This window comes from Podarcis pityusensis (assembly GCF_964106645.2).
Source record: "Podarcis pityusensis genome assembly, chromosome: 2".
NCBI classification, from domain to species: Eukaryota; Metazoa; Chordata; class Lepidosauria; order Squamata; family Lacertidae; genus Podarcis; species Podarcis pityusensis.
In genome coordinates this window covers 85,256,004-85,274,057 of record NC_138029.1, presented here as the reverse complement: position 1 = coordinate 85,274,057, position 18,054 = coordinate 85,256,004, and the positions used below count along the sequence as shown (strand labels likewise).

General features: G+C 47.2%; 1 protein-coding gene and 1 long non-coding RNA gene across 7 annotated transcripts in view; one reads left to right on the top strand and one right to left on the bottom strand.

Annotated features, from left to right (window-relative positions):
* Positions 1 to 7,144, bottom strand: part of COL7A1 (collagen type VII alpha 1 chain) — a 122,247-nt gene extending 115,103 nt beyond the window's left edge. For 4 of the 5 annotated variants that reach the window (XM_080996632.1, XM_080996636.1, XM_080996634.1 and 1 more), the window contains exons 1-2: positions 7,027 to 7,144; positions 969 to 1,062 (exon numbers count right to left, since the gene is read on the bottom strand). In XM_080996632.1, the coding sequence (XP_080852758.1) occupies positions 969 to 1,053 (85 nt within the window). In that variant the 5' untranslated portion in view covers positions 1,054 to 1,062; positions 7,027 to 7,144. Of the gene's footprint in view, positions 1 to 968; positions 1,063 to 6,545; positions 6,678 to 7,026 lie in introns of those variants that run through there. The other variant, XM_080996633.1, reaches the window with a different exon arrangement.
* Positions 969 to 17,250, top strand: LOC308472202. Of its 2 annotated transcripts, XR_013983343.1 has the most exons (3): positions 969 to 1,054; positions 7,016 to 7,542; positions 16,117 to 17,250. It is a non-coding gene; the product is annotated as an uncharacterized lncRNA (long non-coding RNA). The 2 variants fall into 2 exon arrangements; XR_013983344.1 differs by lacking the exon at positions 16,117 to 17,250 and having other exon boundaries at positions 7,016 to 9,093.
* The last annotated feature ends 804 nt before the right edge of the window (positions 17,251 to 18,054 follow it).

Here is an 18,054-nt window from a genome sequence, read left to right as displayed (position 1 = left end):
AGCTCTCCTCAAGGCATGAATAAATGAAGGCACAGCAGGCAGTACGGTTACGCACGCAAAAGAGTTGCTTCCACAACACCATGTCCCTTGCATTCCCATGATAAAGGAATGGGGAAGGCACAACTTAGCATGGCAAGCAGTTCCATTCTGTTCGCAGCTTCTCTGGTGTCTAAGGGACCTAGTGCATTGCAGGTAGCCATCTTTGTCATCTTCCAAAGGTTGCAATGCAGAGATAATGCTTCACCAGGGAAAAAGAATTCAGAAAACAGGGACTGTCTCTGGTAAACAGAGAGAGTCAGAGCTATGCATATGCCACCTCTATCTTCATTCCAGCAGGGCAATGCAGCCAAACCAAGTTCACCCTTAGCATGAGCCTCCGAGTGGTGCTGGAAGCATCACCTCTCCTATTCCATTCCTTCACCCTTTCCCCCCCTTTTTGCTACCCTCTCCTCTCCCTTCACTCTCTCTTGCTGGAATGCAGACTAAGATCCTTGGGACAGGACTCTGGCAGGTGTTGTATTCAAAGTAGTGCTAAGGAGAACATTCCATCAGAAGAAAAAATTCTCTTTGCACAACAGAACATTCTCCTACTTTTCCCTTTCCCAAATGTATTCTGAGGGTTCCTCCAACCTTCTGCAACAGATTTGGGTATGGGGCAGGGTGCACAGGGTTGGAGGAGAGGGGGGAAACATTGTGCTACTGCTAATCCTTGTGCTTGTGCAACCATATAGTTGCATAGCACCCGTGTGGGTTTTTTTTTCTTCATGTTCTTAGCATGCACAGATGAAGACACAAAGCTGCCTTACATTGAGGTAGACCAGCCCTGGTCTTCTGACTGACAGTGGCCCTAAAGGTCTCCACTGGAGGATTCCCACCCCCCGGCCCAGGCCCTGCTCTTTCAGATGCTGAGCACGTACTCTGAGCTATGGAACCATTCCATAGTGTTACACATGTCACAATCCACCTACCTCTCTCCCTTTTCTGAGCCATAACTTGCGCTGAAGCAAAGAGCGTGGCATGGAGCGCAGTGAGGAACAGCATCTCCCCTCTCATTGTGGGAGTCTGTAAAAGAGAACAAGAGAGAAGATGATGGCTCAGGAGGCAAGAACGTAACATGAGCAGTTGCAAGTTGCTTCAAAATCACGGCAACACCTCACTTGACAGTCCTAGTTCTAGTCATCCACACTGGTATTGGCGACTGCAAGCATGATAAAGACATGACCAGTGCTCAGGGATGATGGGAGCTATAGTACAGCAACACCTAGAGCAGCAGTTCTCAACCTGTAGTTCCCCAGATGCTGTTGGACTACAACTCCCATCATCCCTGAGCTCTGGCCTTGCTAGCTGGGGGTGATGGGAGTTGTAGTTCAACATCTGGGGACCCTCAGGTTGAGAAAGGCTGACCTAGAGGAAGTATGTAGTACCTCAACAGGAGATGACCAAAGAACAGAATGAAAATCCTGGTAAGACATAAAGTGGTACCTCGGGTTACAGACGCTTCAGGTTACAGACTCAACTAACCCAGAAATAGTACCTCAGGTTAAGAACTTTGCTTCAGGATGAGAACAGAAATCGGGCGGCGGCGGCGCGACAGCAGCAAGAGGCCCCATTAGCTAAAGTGGTAACTCAGGTTAAGAGCAGTTTCAGGTTAAGAACAGACCACCAGAATGAATTAAGTTCTTAACCCGAGGTACCACTGTATAAATAGGAAAGGGCTGGCACTCTGGAGGTGTCAGTTGCACAGAGAATTGTCATAGCGCTGCATTCAGCTCCTGCAGTACAATTGCAGCTTGGAAATCCCTAGAAGATTTTGGATTTGATATCCCGCTTTATCGCTACCCGAAGGAGTCTCAAAGCGGCTAACATTCTCCTTTCCCTTCCTCCCCAACAACAAACACTCTGTGAGGTGAGTGGGGCTGAGAGACTTCAGAGAAGTGTGACTGGCCCATGGTCACCCAGCAGCTGCATGTGGAGGAGCAGAGACGCGAACCCGGTTCCCCAGATTACGAGACTACCGCTCTTAACCACTACACCACACTGGCTCCCTACCACCCTACCTCCCGGAAGCCTGTCTCAATTCCAAGACCATCAATTTCCTGGCCAGCCATGTGCTACTTTGCAGCAATCAAGTACTCCTGGAAGAGTCAGACAAGAGACCTCCTTGTACTTTGTTTTTGCATAGTTAATATTATTAATTGTAAGTGGGATGCCTATGGCAACCCAAGCTCTGCAGCTGAGCTATAACAGGCATAAGACCAATGAATTAAGATGCCTATTGACATTCTTCAGTGTTGTGGATTATGCCCCATAAACCCTGTCTGCACTATAAATTGAAGTAGCATCATACCACTTTCAACAGTCATGGCTTCCCCCAAAGAATCCTGGGAAGTGTAGTTCATTAAGGGTGCTGAGAGTCATTAGGAGACTCCCCATTCCTGCCGCAATTGCCGCAGGGTTCCATGGGAAAAGGGACTAACTGCAAAACCACTCCGGCAATTGTAGTCCTATGAGGGGAACAGGGAATCTCTTAAGAACTCTCAGCACTGTTAATGAACCACTCTTCCCAGGATTCGGGGGGGGGGGGGAGCTGTTTAAAGTGGCATAATGCTGCTTTAACTGTACTGTGCAGATGAGGCCACAGTCATCATCAGCCTTCAGGCCCAAGATCTGCAAACACACACCTATTATACTGGATTGGATCATTCAAAGAATGTTGCACAAAAGATATCAATCCTCTCTTTTTTTGCAACAGGCTCAATGCATCATAGCTGTTCAGCTGGTTTGGAGCACACTTTGATAGGGCTTCCCTGTCAAAAAAGAAAGGTAAGCAGCAGAGTCGAATACTTTCCCCCCTTTGAACTACCCTAAGTCTCCTACGTGCCAAGCCAGAACCACGCCTGCTGCTGAGAGCTTTACTCAGTGCTGTGCCTACTATGCGGTTTTACAAGAGTGCAGAAAAATGTAACTTTGGCTGAATGTGCCGACAATCTTAGCTTTCCTTTTTAAAACTGCAAGTTCCCAGCCCTTTTGACTGTAAAGATGCTCAAGGGAACGTGGGAAACGCTTACTGAAATATCAGAAGGTGACTGGACAAAAGTTGCAGTGCTCAGAGGTCAGGGCTTCCATCAAACCATTTTTTTTTTTTCGCAAGAGGGGGAAAAAAACAACAGAACAAATTAAGGAGAATAGGATAGATTATGAAAATGTTCATAATTCATACTAGTCACAGAATTCAGCTTTTCTTAGCACAGAATTTGGTTGCTCAGAATTTAGATGGTCTAAAAAATTTTTAAGCCCTGGCTTTACTGCTCTCATCCTACAGAAGCACCAGAAGGCTAAACTAGTGCCAACATGGGAGATTCAGGCTGCAATCCTGTACACATATTCCTGAAAGTAAATCTCCCTGAACTGAATAGAACTTACTTCTGCATAGGATTACACTGTCAGTCACAGAAGTCCCAATGCAATTTTCCTCTTCTAAAAAACAGCCATGCCCAAATTTGGATTGGAGCTGTGGCAGGAGGAGGAGGAGAGGGAGAGAGAAAGAGATACAGGTACAGTTTGTGTGTCTGTATGTTTTCCCCCTCTGATGCTAACAGCAGCTTTAGGAAAGCGATACATTTGCACTGCATGGTTGGTGCAGGGGCAAAGAGTTAAAACTCCCTCTGCCCCATAGTCCTACTCCAAGCTACATGCATCCCAAGCCACTTTTTGGAAAAAAGGAAAGGAAATAACGCCCGGTGATCCGTTCATGGAACTGCTTGCTCGCTCTCGTGCCAAGGGATTAAGCTCCCAAGTATCACACATTTACACATTTGGGGATTCTTTCCATTTTAATACCAGGCATACTCATCAAAGAGGAAGCACCATTGTACACAATGACATATGCATGACTCAAGTAGAGTGCCAGGACTATGTTGTTCTCCTGAGTAATTTTGGGGCCAGCCTCACAGCAAGTTGCACACACATCACTATCCACATGCAATTCTAACTGTGCCGGAGATCACAGTGCCTGCAGTGTCAGGAGATTCACTGCATGCAAACGGCGTATATTACTATCTAAGATGCTTCGTGTGCACACAGAACAGACTGAGCACATACATCTGTGTAGGTGTGACAGAACAGACACAGACATAAGTGTAAAAACTGTGCTTTTCTATGTCTCCCACCCCTTTCATGTCCTGCTCATCCAGAGGAGTCCGTGTTCACTACACATCTTCAGACTAATCCCCTGCAGCCCTTGTGAAAGGCAAACAAAGCTCACAAATGAGTGTCTTTGAATAGCTTTGCAGGAGCTGAGAAAAGATCTCAGCCTTGGGGCAAAAGGTGTGTACAGTACAGACAGTAAAACCTGCCACCCTAGGCACAGCTGCCCAGCCCTTCACAGCACCTCTCTCCTCCAGCTGCTTTTTGCTCACTGTTTTGTGCTTCTACTCCTAAGTTCCCGGGTTTTCTAGTGCCTTGGATTTTCCTTTCCTTTTGCCTCCAAGCTCCCCCTGGGCACATATTTCATCTGACACTTTACTGTTAAAACAGGTGCCAAGGCATACTTCACTGGAGTAGCTCTGGGTTTTGTGCGAGGCTTTCTGGACCTTGAAAGATGCAAGATAAGTAACCGAAGTGAGCAGAGACTCAGGAATGGGACCCACCCTCTAGATAGAATATGGGGATTCCCCTTTCGACATTGAGCAAAACCATGCCAGAAAGTTATTTCAAATCATCAGAGCGTCACTCTGGAGTCCTTCCACTTTCTTTGCCTAACTAATTGCTACTTACTCCAGTCTTCCACTAGAGTCCTGAAAGCAATATGCATGAACAGGTGGGTCACCTTGGCCTAATATTCATAGCCTCAGGAAACCACTTTTGACTTGGCAAGAGCAAGTGCATTCAGTGGACAGCATTACCATATGATGTCGGATTGAAGCTCCAGCTCAGCCACAAACCACAAGATAAGTCTTGGAAAGTTGCTAACTTTCAGGGTCCTTTCCACAGTAAATGCATGATTGTTTTAGCATTATTGTTCCTTATGTGTTGCAGAGTTATTGCATTTCTGCAGCTTGGATTCTGGTGTTGTTTTTTTTGTCACACCACAGGGAAAAATGTAATTTCCACACCACCACCTAAAAAAGTTATTGCATTCATTCTAATTATAGTGAACAAAGCTTCCCTCTACCCTGCAGCATTGGTGTATGGGATGGAGGGTGGAGCCACAGCTCACGGGTGGAGCATGTGGTTGGCATGCAGAAGGTCCCAGGCTCAACCCCTGGCATCTCCAGCTAGTATTACATGATGGGGAAAGACCTCTGCATGCAGAGGCGAAGCAACCTGCTCCAGTACCCGGAGTCCCAGGGGGCATGGCACGCGTCCCGGGGGTGCCGCCAATTGGGGGTCGGCATTTTGTCAAACTCCCCTCCCCCCGGAATGGTAACTGGGGTGGACTGCCCCCCCACCCCCCCTCTGAACGCCCTTGTCTGCATGAGACCCTGTGCCTGTAGACAGTACCGGACAACAAATAATCTGGCCTAGCAGAAGTCAGCCTCCTATGTTCCTCTTTCATTTCATGTACTTTTTGCTTTAAAAATGATGATTTCCTTAGTTCTTTGAAGGCTGTTCCCTCTGTTTCCACAGCCAGATGGTACATCTGCACAGATGTTAAAATATGGCTCCCACACCTCTACATCTTATTCATGGACTGGCTATCACTTCATTGCCTTTAATGTGAGGCTTGTAGCAGGAGAATCCCACAAAGGCTGAAATGTGGGTAGCATGTGTTTTGATTGGCCATCTGGGTAAGGCCTCAGCCTCAGTTTCCAATCTGTAAAAGGAGAATAAAATGGTGACAGTGTGCCTCAAGCCTTAAAAGGTGTTGTACAAATTATGGGCCACGGGAGGGGGGGGAACTTACCATCATAGAATTATAGAATTGGAAGGGACCCCCAAGGGTCATCTAGGACAACCCCCTGCAATCATCCATTTACTCTGCCCTCCCTGCTCCATGGGGGCGAGCTGTCAAAAGGACAGGCCCAGGGGGCTTAACAGCTGGTTGACAATGCAACGTATTATAGAATTCAGAAGGGACTCCCTGCCTGGAGTGGCCTGAGGGCTGACATTCCTTTGGCTGCATGAGAACATCCACAAGAAGAAGAACAATTATTATTATTTTAAAAAAAACTATTAACAGCTGGTGTACAGGTGAGGACAAAACCAGACGAGAAGTAGAAGCAGACTGTGAAAGAAAATGGATGAAGAGAGGGCTTCTTCTGAGTTGCCACCACTTATCCTGGGAAGCATTTCAGCGAGAATGCAGAGGGTGAAGTGCCTCTGAACACATGCAGAGTGCCTTTTCCTTCCTACTTAGTAACTACCACCAAACCAGCTCCATGCATGTAGGACTGCAGAGAAGTTGCAAAGATGCCAGTCTCTTCAGACCCAGCACCTCCCATTATAGACCCTGGACGTCACTCACTAGCAAAACTGAACCTTTCCGTTCAAGGGGACGCGCTTTCCAGTAAGTGCAATTAGGCTGCAATTGTAAACACTCTTACCGAACTCCGCGGGACTTACTGCCGAGTAAACGCGCTGAGCAGGGAACCTGCGGCCCTCCAGATGTTGACAGACGTCACCTCAGCTCCCATCGGCACCGCCAATGGTCAGGCAAGTGATGGGAGTTTGCAGTCCAGCCACCATCTGGAGGGCCGCGGGATCCTCAGCGCGGGAAGACGGAGGAGGAGGCGGCCCGGCTGGCGCAACACGTGGGAGGAGGAGCGCGGGGACGAAGCCCAGGCAACGCGCGCGCGCACCCCCGAACCAAACCCCGGCGGAGAGGGGCAGCAGGACACCCCGCCGGCACGAGGCAGGGAGAGCGCCCGGACGCCGCGGCATCACTTCGCTCCGGAGCCAAAGCTGCACCGGCCACCACCTGGCTTGCAGAGCCACAGAAAGGAAGGAAGAAAAAGCAGCAGCAGCGGCTGCTCTTCCTGCACCGCTTGCTGGGGAATTCGCTCCCCCTCGAAAGGCGGGAGTTACCTGCTGGTGGTGGTGGTGCCGCCGCCGCCGCCGCTTGTGAGCATAATCTGCCAACTCCCCTTGCAACGCTGCAGTTCCTCCTTCTCCTCAGCGGGAGCCCGCCTGAGCGCTTTCCGCGATGCACATCGGAGAGACAAGGAAACCAAGCGGCTCTCCACAGGCAGCCGAGAGGAAATCTGGACGGAGTCCCAGCGGCGCTGTTGCCAAGGGGGGCGGGGGGCGCGAAGGGGCTGTGTGTGCGGAGGGTCCGCCCCTCCTTCTGGCTGCTGCCGCCGCCGCCGCTCCGGCCTTTTTGCTCCCCCGGAGTCCCTTAAGTTCAAGCACTCCCCGGCTGGCTGTCGGAAAATGGGGAGCGGGCGAAGAGCCGGCGGGCCGCACCTCCCGTCAGCCCCTCCTCCGACCCTCTCAGGTGGAAGAGGCGGCTTCTCTTCTCGCGTGTCAGGCGGCTGGGAGTGGAGCTGGCGAGGCCACACCCAAGAGCTTCCCCCTTGATGTGGGGCTGCCTTCTCTTCTTTGGTAAGGATTTGATTTATTGATTTATTTTCATCGCCTCTTAAGTTTTTCCTCTTGCTCCAAGAGCAAATCGAATCGGGAAGGGACAGCAACTTGTAAGATGTACTGCCACACACACAATACTTCCCAAAGTTCTATTACGAAATTAAAAGACGCCTGCTTCTTGGGAGAAAAGCAATGACAAACCTACACAGCATCTTAAAAAGCAGAGACATCGCCTTGCCAACAAAGGTCCGTATAGTTAAAGCTATGGTTTTCCCAGTAGTGATGTATGGAAGTGAGAGCTGGACCATAAAGAAGGCTGATCGCTGAAGAATTGATGCTTTTGAATTATGGTGCTGGAGGAGACTCTTGAGAGTCCCATGGACTGCAAGAAGATCAAACGTATCCATTCTTAAGGAAATTTGCCCTGAGTGCTCACTGGAAGGACAGATCCTGAAGCTGAGGCTCCAATACTTTGGCCACCTCATGAGAAGAGAAGACTCCCTGGAAAAGACCCTGATGTTGGGAAAGATGGAGGGCACAAGGAGAAGGGGACGACAGAGGATGAGATGGTTAGATAGTGTTCTCGAAGCTACCAGCATGAGTTTGACCAAACTGCGGGAGGCAGTGGAAGACAGAAGTGCCTGGTGTGCTCTGGTCCATGGGGTCACGAAGAGTCGGAGACGACTAAAGGACTAAACAACAACAACAAGTACAGATATCAACAATCCAGGGGAATAGGCTATAATTATTTCAGTTTCACAAAGGAGGGGAATAACGGTAGTGAGCTGCTTTGGAAGACCATGCATGCAGGTCCCAGCAAAGGCAAGACTAACACTCGGGTCCTTGAGATGCACACCTAGCTCTTTGCATATCAGACCACTCTGCCTTTCTGTGTACAAGTCAGGTTTAACTTTGCAGTGGGGAAACTCAGGTGTAGGATAAACCCCTTGTTCCCAGCCACAACACGAGACCTTTGGACCAGGTTTTCTGTAACAAGCAAGGTATGTGCTTCTGGAAATCATGATTCTTGTCATAAAAGTTATTTTTCCCTATGTGCCAAAGGAGCAAATCATCACAACAGTGCATTAGTACCTTATTAGTAGCCAACATGCAAATCAAATTGGATGACCGGCAACAAGGGGATTTCCTTTCGGCTTTCACCCCTGAACCTTTCACACGGGATAGAGATCATTGAATGGGTTCTGATGCAGATAGTGGCTTCAGCATCCAACCTAGTTTTTCTCCTTCCTTTGCTGGTTTCCATCTGCTACTTTTAACATCAACCTGGTGCTCTCAGGGCATTTATGACTAGAACTCTCATCAGCCCAGTGAAGAGTTCTGGAGAATTTGAATGCTGGTGCTGCGGAACCAAAGGAAAGTATTGCTCAACTGTGGATTTGAGAGTGTTGTGCTTAATTCACAGGCTTCTAGATTCTGGGATCCAGTGTTGTAAAACGACTGAAGAGGCGTGATCTCTTTCAAATCATAAATGAGCAACAAGTGTTCTCTGTAACTTGATGTTTGCATTGCTTTGATGGGTTCCCTTAATAAACTGTGTAGAAAATGTAATGAATTCTTTTGAGTTGGACAGTGGAGAGAATCGCCCAACCCCTTCAGAGTCTTTTTAAGGGATTCTCTCCTTTTTCTAAAACAACAGAAAGATCTTTATCACATTCTAGTGGTTTTTACCTAAGCAAATTCAATGAATAGAATGACCTTATTTCTGGTCATGTATGCAAAATCACTTTCATGTTATTCATTCATCTGAAATAACTATCTCTTGGTTCCATGCACATGCTCACTTTCGTGTATGAAGACCCTCATTTTACCTATAATGTAAATGCACTTACCTAGATGTGCAGTTCTAGCCCCAACCCCACCCCCTTTAAGCATGAAGCAACCCTACTTTGGGCCAACATCACTCCCACTCCCACTTTTGATTTTCACAGGTCAAGCTTAGAACAGCAAGAGCTCTTTTAAGCCTTACTGGGACACAACACAAATATTTAAGGTTTGTTGATTCTATAGAGGCAGGGCACCCCAAACTGTTTATTTCATCTCCATTCATCATCCCTTCAATAACAGTTTAAGGTACAGACTGGGGTGGGTCAGGGTAAAGGAAAACAACTGCACAGAAGTAAAAATCACAAAATGTACTCTTTAATTTTCACTTGGATTTTTAATCTAAGCACTTTTTGGCATGCCAGGAAAATGTCTCAGAATTTTCTAAGCATCTTTATCACATACACAGCCCAACAAGACAACGACAAGAATCCACCAACAGCATACAAATCAATATGGCTAACCTGATACAAAAGCACCCACCCACCCCCACTCACACATGTATATTTGGGGGGACTCACGAATCGCCAACCCACCCTTGGCACTATTGGTGTATAAGATGCCCCCTAATCTTTGACATTGTTTTTTAGGGGAAAAACTTAGTCTTATACATGGAAAAATACAGTATCTTAGTTCCAGCAAAGAATGTGTCCATTGCTCCTTGGCTGGCAATTGCAAGTTACCGTATTTTTCGTTCTATAGGACGCACCGGCCCATAGGACGCACCTCGTTTTTTTGGGGGGGGGGAAATGAATAAAAAAAATTATTCCCCCCCCCCGCGGCTGCCGCCCCAAGCCTCGCGTGCTTCGGGCTGCAGGCTACCGCCCCAAGCCTCGCGCGCTCGGCGGGACCTCCCACCGGGCGCGCGAGGCTTGCAGACACTCGCCCGAAGCACGGGGAGCCCTCCGGAGGGCTCCCCGTGCTTCGGGCGACAGACTGCCGTCCCAAGCCTTGCGCGCTCGGTGGGACCTCCTGCCGGGCGCGCAAGGCTTGCAGACACTCGCCCGAAGCACGGGGAGCCCTCCGGAGGGCTCCCCGTGCTTCGGGCGACAAGCTGCAGCCCCAAGCCTTGCGCGCTGGGCGGGACCTCCTGCCGGGCGCGCAAGGCTTGCAGACACTCGCCCGAAGCACGGGGAGCCCTCCGGAGGGCTCCCCGTGCTTCGGGCGACAAGCTGCAGCCCCAAGCCTTGCGCGCTGGGCGGGACCTCCTGCCGGGCGCGCAAGGCTTGCAGACACTCGCCCGAAGCACGGGGAGCCCTCCGGAGGGCTCCCCGTGCTTCGGGCGACAAGCTGCAGCCCCAAGCCTTGCGCGCTGGGCGGGACCTCCTGCCGGGCGCGCAAGGCTTGCAGACACTCGCCCGAAGCACGGGGAGCCCTCCGGAGGGCTCCCCGTGCTTCGGGCGACAAGCTGCAGCCCCAAGCCTTGCGCGCTCGGCGGGACCTCCTGCCGGGCGCGCAAGGCTTGCAGACACTCGCCCGAAGCACGGGGAGCCCTCCGGAGGGCTCCCCGTGCTTCGGGCGACAAGCTGCCGCCCCAAGCCTCGCGCGCTCGGCGGGACCTCCTGCCGGGCGCGCAAGGCTTGCAGACACTCGCCCGAAGCACGGGGAGCCCTCCGGAGGGCTCCCCGTGCTTCGGGCGACAGGCTGCTGCCCCAAGCCTCGTGCGCTCGGTGGGACCTCCTGCCGGGCGCGCAAGGCTTGCGGACACTCGCCGGGGCTGCAGGCTGCTGCCTGCAAGCCTTGTGAGCCCGCGGGAACTCCCACCGGGCTTGCAAGGCTTGCGGATAGCTTCCTGAAGCCTGGAGAGCGAGAGGGGTCAGTGCGCACCGATGCCTCTCGCTCTCCAGGCTTAAGCAAAAGCCTGCATTCGCTCCATAGGACGCACACACATTTCCCCTTCATTTTTGGAGGGGAAAAAGTGCGTCCTATGGAGCGAAAAATACGGTAATGCACATGGTTATAATCTTTTTTTGCTAATTTACCCCTTATCCTTTCCTCTGGCATCTCTTTGCTTATCACAAACAGGTTCACCATGAGTGAAAGTGAGATTCATAATTTCCCCCAGTGGGTGAGAGAGTGAGTGACCAAGCAGAACCTGAGAGGCTACAATGGGTTTAGAAATATTTATTTTGAACGCATCAGCAGAAGACCTCTGAATGTATTTTGGTTTATAAAAGACATAATCATACTAATATCAAAGAGAAATAAACAGCACACTATACATAAATAAATCTTGGCAGAAGGAAAAAAAATCTAAGAAATAATAAAGTACCAATTACGGTACATGTAAAGATTACCATATGCAAGATTAAAATTAACTATGCCTGTCTCAATGTAAAAATATTATAAGAAGCAATGGAATGTTAAAGTTTTCTTCTCTCTGTGTGTTCCAAAGAAGATGTGAGTTGACATCAGAAAAAACTGCTTTTGTGAAATAGAGCTGAATCTAAGATTGAGCCCAGAGAAGAAATGTAAACTTCTTCCTGTTCCCTAACACCTCAAAAATATTTTACTGATTGCTGATTGCTTCCTTTGCTCACAACTAAATTTTGTTTTGTATTTGTAAATGAGTAAAACCTGCTGAAACAGTTTTCAATTGTTTTAGGCACCGACATGATCCCAAGTCTTCCTGGGCTCCAGGAAGACTCACAAAATTCACTTAGTGTTGCTAGCCACATGGAGTAACATATCTTGCATCTTCTTCACATTGGTGTATTGTCTTAGCTCGCCTAAGACCTTGTCAGAATTTCCATTTTTTGCACTTAAGACAGAAAAAAACCTCATTTGTGCCCTCAAGGTAGACATTCAAGCCTACTTCAGAAAATGCAAAGAACCGCCCAAACTTAGATAATGGTTCAGTCTTCTAGAGTCAATAGTACACCAGGATTGTGACGAGCTAGTATCTCGAGCTGCAGCTTCCTAGGGAACAGGCAGTTCCATTAGGTCCTTTTGACCTTGTATCATAGCCAGATTTGGGAGGGGGGAGATCTGTTTTTGAAAGAGCCATTGCTTGCACTGAAAATGGTCATATAAATTGTCATGTTGTGTGACTCATCGCCCCTGCTCAGTTATGCAAACCAGCCATGCAGAACTCCGGCAGGCCTGCACAACTTCTGATCCTGCAAGTCGAACGCAAGCCCCCAGCCACGTGCGGCAGCAGCTTATCAAGCACATGGCCTGCCAATCATGCATGGCTGGTGGGCTCCATTCAGTTTGGTGGGACAGAAGTCAAGGGACATATCCAGGGTGACAACCCATGCAGGTCTCTGCTCTAAGGTGTCAACACTTAGCTCCCATATGAGAGCAGAGCATTTGCTTTGCATGCCAAGGGTCTCAGATTCAATCCCTGGCATCTCCAGGTAGGGCTGGTACTGGGAGAGAACACTGCCTGAAACACTGGAAAGCTGCTGCCAATCAGTATAGGCCAGGCACCCCCCAACCTTCGGCCCTCCAGATGTTTTGGCCTACAATTCCCATCATCCCTGACCACTGGTCCTGTTAGCTAGGGATCATGGGAGTTGTAGGCCGAAACATCTGGAGGGCCGCAGATTGGGGATGCCTGGTATAGACAATACTGAGATAGATGGGATGATGCTCTGACAGCTTCCTATGATCCCAGCAGGACAGATGTTTGTCCTGGAAGCCATGAGGAGGAGGAACATTTCAGCTCATGGTGGTGGGGTACAGCACTCCTCCCTCCTTTCCTCTACCTATAGGCAAGCCTGACACGGTACAACCAGCAGAGGGTGTAAGGGCTTGCACTCAGTAGCCAGACCTTAACCTTCATTAGGCTTAACCTTAGCCTTCATTGTAAAGAAGGCGACCTTAATACTGCTACTTCCTGCCACAGAGAACTATCATTCAGAGTCTTTCTAAACAATCCTCTCTTTTTTTTTGTATGATAGCTGCATGGCTTTCATGCATTTGCTACATAATCCAGGTATCCCCCCTCCCAATATGTGAATATGCATATTTGTTTTTACCTGGAAAAGGGTATTATTCCACCCTTTAGTGTTTTCACCAGTCAGCAGAATTTTGAAAGATCTGTAATGATAAAACAGAAATTGGGGCTGCTTAGTGATCCAGGTGTGTGTGGGAGAGAGAGGGGGCGGGGAGAGAGAAACAGAATGAAAGAAGCTTTCCGGAAATGTTTCACAAAGGCAAAATGGTGGGTTGGGCTTAGGAAGGAAGGAGGAAATATCCATGTCACTTTGGCTTTTTAATAAAAACAACCCTGAAGTCAGAAACCTGTCCACTTGCGATGTGCCATGTGTATTGGTGGTGCTTTATTAATAACAGTGAGAAACCATCCTTTTAACTTTCTTGGCCATGCACACAAAAGGTTAAGATGTGTTAAGAAGTAATTGTGCTGCATTTGTGGTCATTTAAAGTGGATTAATGGTAAGCTCCTTAACATTATCTGGAATCCACTACCAGACTTGCAAAAGTATTTTCATTTTCAACTAGTTCAGAATTTATTGTGAATGAAATGTGTACTCCAATCCACTTTAGTGACTTTGAATATGAAAGCAAGAGATGGTGGAATTTTTCCAACTGCATCGCCATGCAGCATAAATAATGTTATCCTATGGATGTGCAGGAGCAGTGCTTATCGCTTTTCCAAGAGTGGCATTTCACCAGACAGAGCTGTTCCATGATGGCATAGCTGTCAACGTTTCCCTTTTTTTAAGGGAAATTCCCTTATTCCGAATAGGATTCCTCGCAAGAAAAGGGAAAAGTTGACAGCTATGCATCAGGGATACCCAAAGTATAAATGAAATTGGTTGTGAACATAGATATAGCTGAACTGATGAGAGTTCTTTCTTCCATCATTTGCTCTTGTCTGGATAAGTATGAGAATAGAATGCACACCAGGGGTGTGGAACCTGTGGCTCTCCAGGTGATGTTGAATTTGCAGCATGACCAATGCTAAGGGAAGACAGGAGTTGGAGTCCAACAACATCGGGGTGGGGGGCACAGGTTCTCCATCCCTGTCCTAAAGAAGCAAGATGATATGGTCAAAAGAGAACTGAGCTCAGTTGTTCTGCCACATCCTGGTTCCCATGCATTTTGCAAGGGTATCTGGGGAACTTTAGCATGTCCAGCTTAAAGTGTGGCAAAGGTTGAGACACCAGAGACAAAGAAAATGTCCTTAGTCAATGAATGCTGTGGGAAATGGCTCCAGAGTTGAATTAAGAGGTTGTTCAGGAGCTAACCGCCAGAAAGAAAACAAACAGGAAGACATGGGGATTTGCAGACTGCTCCATTTCCATCGTGGCCTGAGAGAAGAGAATGTTCACAAAGAGAAGGAAACAAGAAGTTGGCCTTCCTCTCCATTTTCCTCTAGCGCAAGAATGAAGAAAAACTTGGTTGCACAATAATAACAGGGCAGAGAGAAGTTCTTGCAAGACTGGCAAATTGGAATGCATTGCAGTGAATAAGCTATGGTAAAAACCAACCATTAAAACATCAGTGCCATTGGGGTGTCGAGAACCCTATGCTATTAATTATCTCAAATTCTGCATCTAGGAAACCCAACCTATGTTGTTAGAATGCATCATGTTAAGGCAGGCAATTTTGTCAAAGTGTGTCTAAATGGCATGCTCATACTTTATTATTTTTATTTATTAAAGGGTAAGGTGGATCAAGATATTTCACTGGGGAAAGAGGGCTGTACCATAAAAGGGGGACAGTAGTGCAACATCCCATCCACCCTTAAGAACATATTCTGGTAACTCATTAGTTTTTGCTTGCATAGGACTATCATCATCTTTTTTTTCCTCTGGAGGAGGATAATGTTCCACAGGCTCACACACTTACAATAACTTTCAGCTTCCTTCACATAGATTGCCAGCCTGCATACACAGTACACACACACTTCTGAGTTCTGTAATGGAAACAACCTCCTCGCTTTCCTCTGACCGGTCATCCAAACTGAAACAGCCTCCTGCTCAGAAGTGTAATTAACAAAGGAAGGGCAGCCTGTCCCAATTAAATGAGGGAAGTTCATTAAAAAAAAGAATGGATGGGACTGCCAAGAGTTTGGGATCTGGCCTCGGGCCTAGAGTGTACGGAGTGGCTGGAGTGTAGGGTTCTTTGAGAGCAAATTTATCTGAAGGCATCAGCTGGGATCTTGACACAAATGAGTTTTCTTCATATCTGCCTCTCTCGTCAGACCAACTCTGCTTTTTTCAGATGGCTACCACTACAATAAATTGAGAAGCAAGCAACAGGGACTTATCCCAACAACACAACGCTGGACTGAAGACCCCCCCCTCGCCCAGATGTCCTTTTTATTAGGCATGCATGATTACAGTAGTACCTCTGGTTATGTACTTAATTCGTTCCGGAGGTCTGTTCTTAACCTGAAACTGTTCTTAACCTGAAGCACCACTTTGGCTAATGGGGCCTCCTGCTGCTGCTGTGCCGCCGCCGCCGCCGCGCGATTTCTGTTCTCATCCTGAAGCAAAGTTCTTAACCCAAGGTACTATTTCTGGGTTAGCGGAGTCTGTAACCTGAAGCGTATGTAACCCGAGGTACCACTGTATTTGTGCTCACGATGCTATCAGGGCAGTTATATTATTATTATTATATGAGATCCTGCTTTCAATACTGCTTGGAGCTGCAAAAGTTTTGGGGCTGTCACGCTGCTTCTTTTCCCATTGGTGTTATGTCCTATAATGCTTCTTAATTCCTATTACTTTTTATGTGACAAATGTTCTGATTTATTTTTATCTCACTTTTGTTTAGCTATAGATCCTCCGGACAACAATAATGTGGTAGCACTGCGGAAGCATTGCAGAACAACTAATAACGCAGAATAAACCCGCCACAAATGCACCATTTGTGTGTCCAGAACATCTTGCAGAATGCACCCACAATAAGACACCAGTCTGGGGGTCCCCTAAATGTGGATGTGTTGCTTTGATAGTCTTCAAGTATAGCTGTTGGGGAAATGCAGTAGGAGAAGTCTTGAATCCTGTTGTGGAATTAGATATACCCAGATCCTGGGTGGAATGTATTCCATATCCATGTTCTATTTCAGAGAAAAGAATCAGAACAGAGCTTCGCTCAGTTAGGGCTCAGATCCAAGGCTGTCTAGGGCAGGCAATGTACTCTGATATGTGTGTCTATGATTACAGCCTTCACTTGTCTTGTAGACTTGAACCCAGGACTTTGCTACTAGGAAATAATACAACTGAATAAAATAATGAAAACATGGCTAGTTGTGAATGGTTCACTATGCATATTCCACACAACAGTCTGGTCTAACATTTTAAAAGTGGTTTTTATTGTAAAAAAAACATAGTTGTACTGTGGTCAGGAGAAACACCCAAAATAATACCTGTTGTGCTGCTACCTGAGCATCACCTTGTTCTGGAAATTAGTAGAACACAGAATTAAATTTGTCCTGGATACATTTGTATGCCTTACTGCCAGCCATCTCCTACCATGATTTCTTCAAACACTTGTGGTTTTTGAGGGCCATAATTGTGGGCAGAAGACTGCTGTTGCAACATTGGAAAGCTGCTTATGCCTTGCATATGGAGGCTTGGACTGAGAATCTTGATTTAGTAAAGGAATAGACCATACAACTTCTGAGAGGCAGGAAGCAAGGGCCAAATTTCACAGTATCTGGTCAGATTTCCTGGAACTTTGTGAAACGTGTGTGTAACACATACTGTAGATGTGCCCTCTTCCTTATCTCCCCTCTTAAGTATGGTTATCTTTTAAAGGACTGCAGTGTTTAATTAGTAAATTACTTTTAAAAAAACTTTTAGTTACTAAAGAGGCACCTTCAATTAACAAAGCAACAGATCTTTTAAAACATACCTCATTTAATGCAAGTACTCATAAAAATTTAGACGGCACCATCTTAAAGGAACTGGTCTTGCTTTTCTCTCGCATTTTGTCTCTTCTAAGATGATGACATTTGCACAGCATCTAAAAACAAATTATGCTTCTTACTTCAGAATAATTGGTGTGGTTTTTTTTAATGCACATGACAATTTATGCAAATTTAATTGATAGGTTATAAATCAACCAAAAGCCACACAATTAAAAACTAATGAACTCGTTGTTCTGGCTTTTCTAGTTGTCACACTTTAATTATGTGGGAAACAATGGACGGAAGCTTAATTTGGGGGGGGGGGGGTTGGAAAGACGTCTGTATTTTTCTTATTTGCACAAACACTTTCATCTTCCAAAACTTAGAAGTAATCCTATTGCATTCCATGAAAGCACTGCCATTTTTGAACAGATAGTGCCCTCCAACTGGGGCACTAGAAGCTCAGAAATGTCACATTCCCACTCCACATCTCTGGGGGAAATGTGCAATATTGTGAGAAAACCCTGCCAGTTTCAACATGCTAACATAATAATACTTTTTTTTAAAAAAAGGGGCATTGTGAAATTGGTAAAGTTATTAGCTTAGTTTTTCACTGGACCAAAAAGAGAGGCAGAAGGACGCATCAATGGCATTTGCGAAACTGAAAGGACTTCGCTTCCACCTTGTCAGTTTCAAGATTAGAGAAAGGGTTGGTGGTGAGGAAAATTGCAGTGGTATAGGTGGGTGGGCGGGCAGGTAAAAGAGGAGGTCCACACTGTCAGACGTTGACTAGCCACATCATGACAGGGTTGCCCCTGAGCCCAGTCACAGAGCAGTATGGGCCAGCACCATCCAGAGTC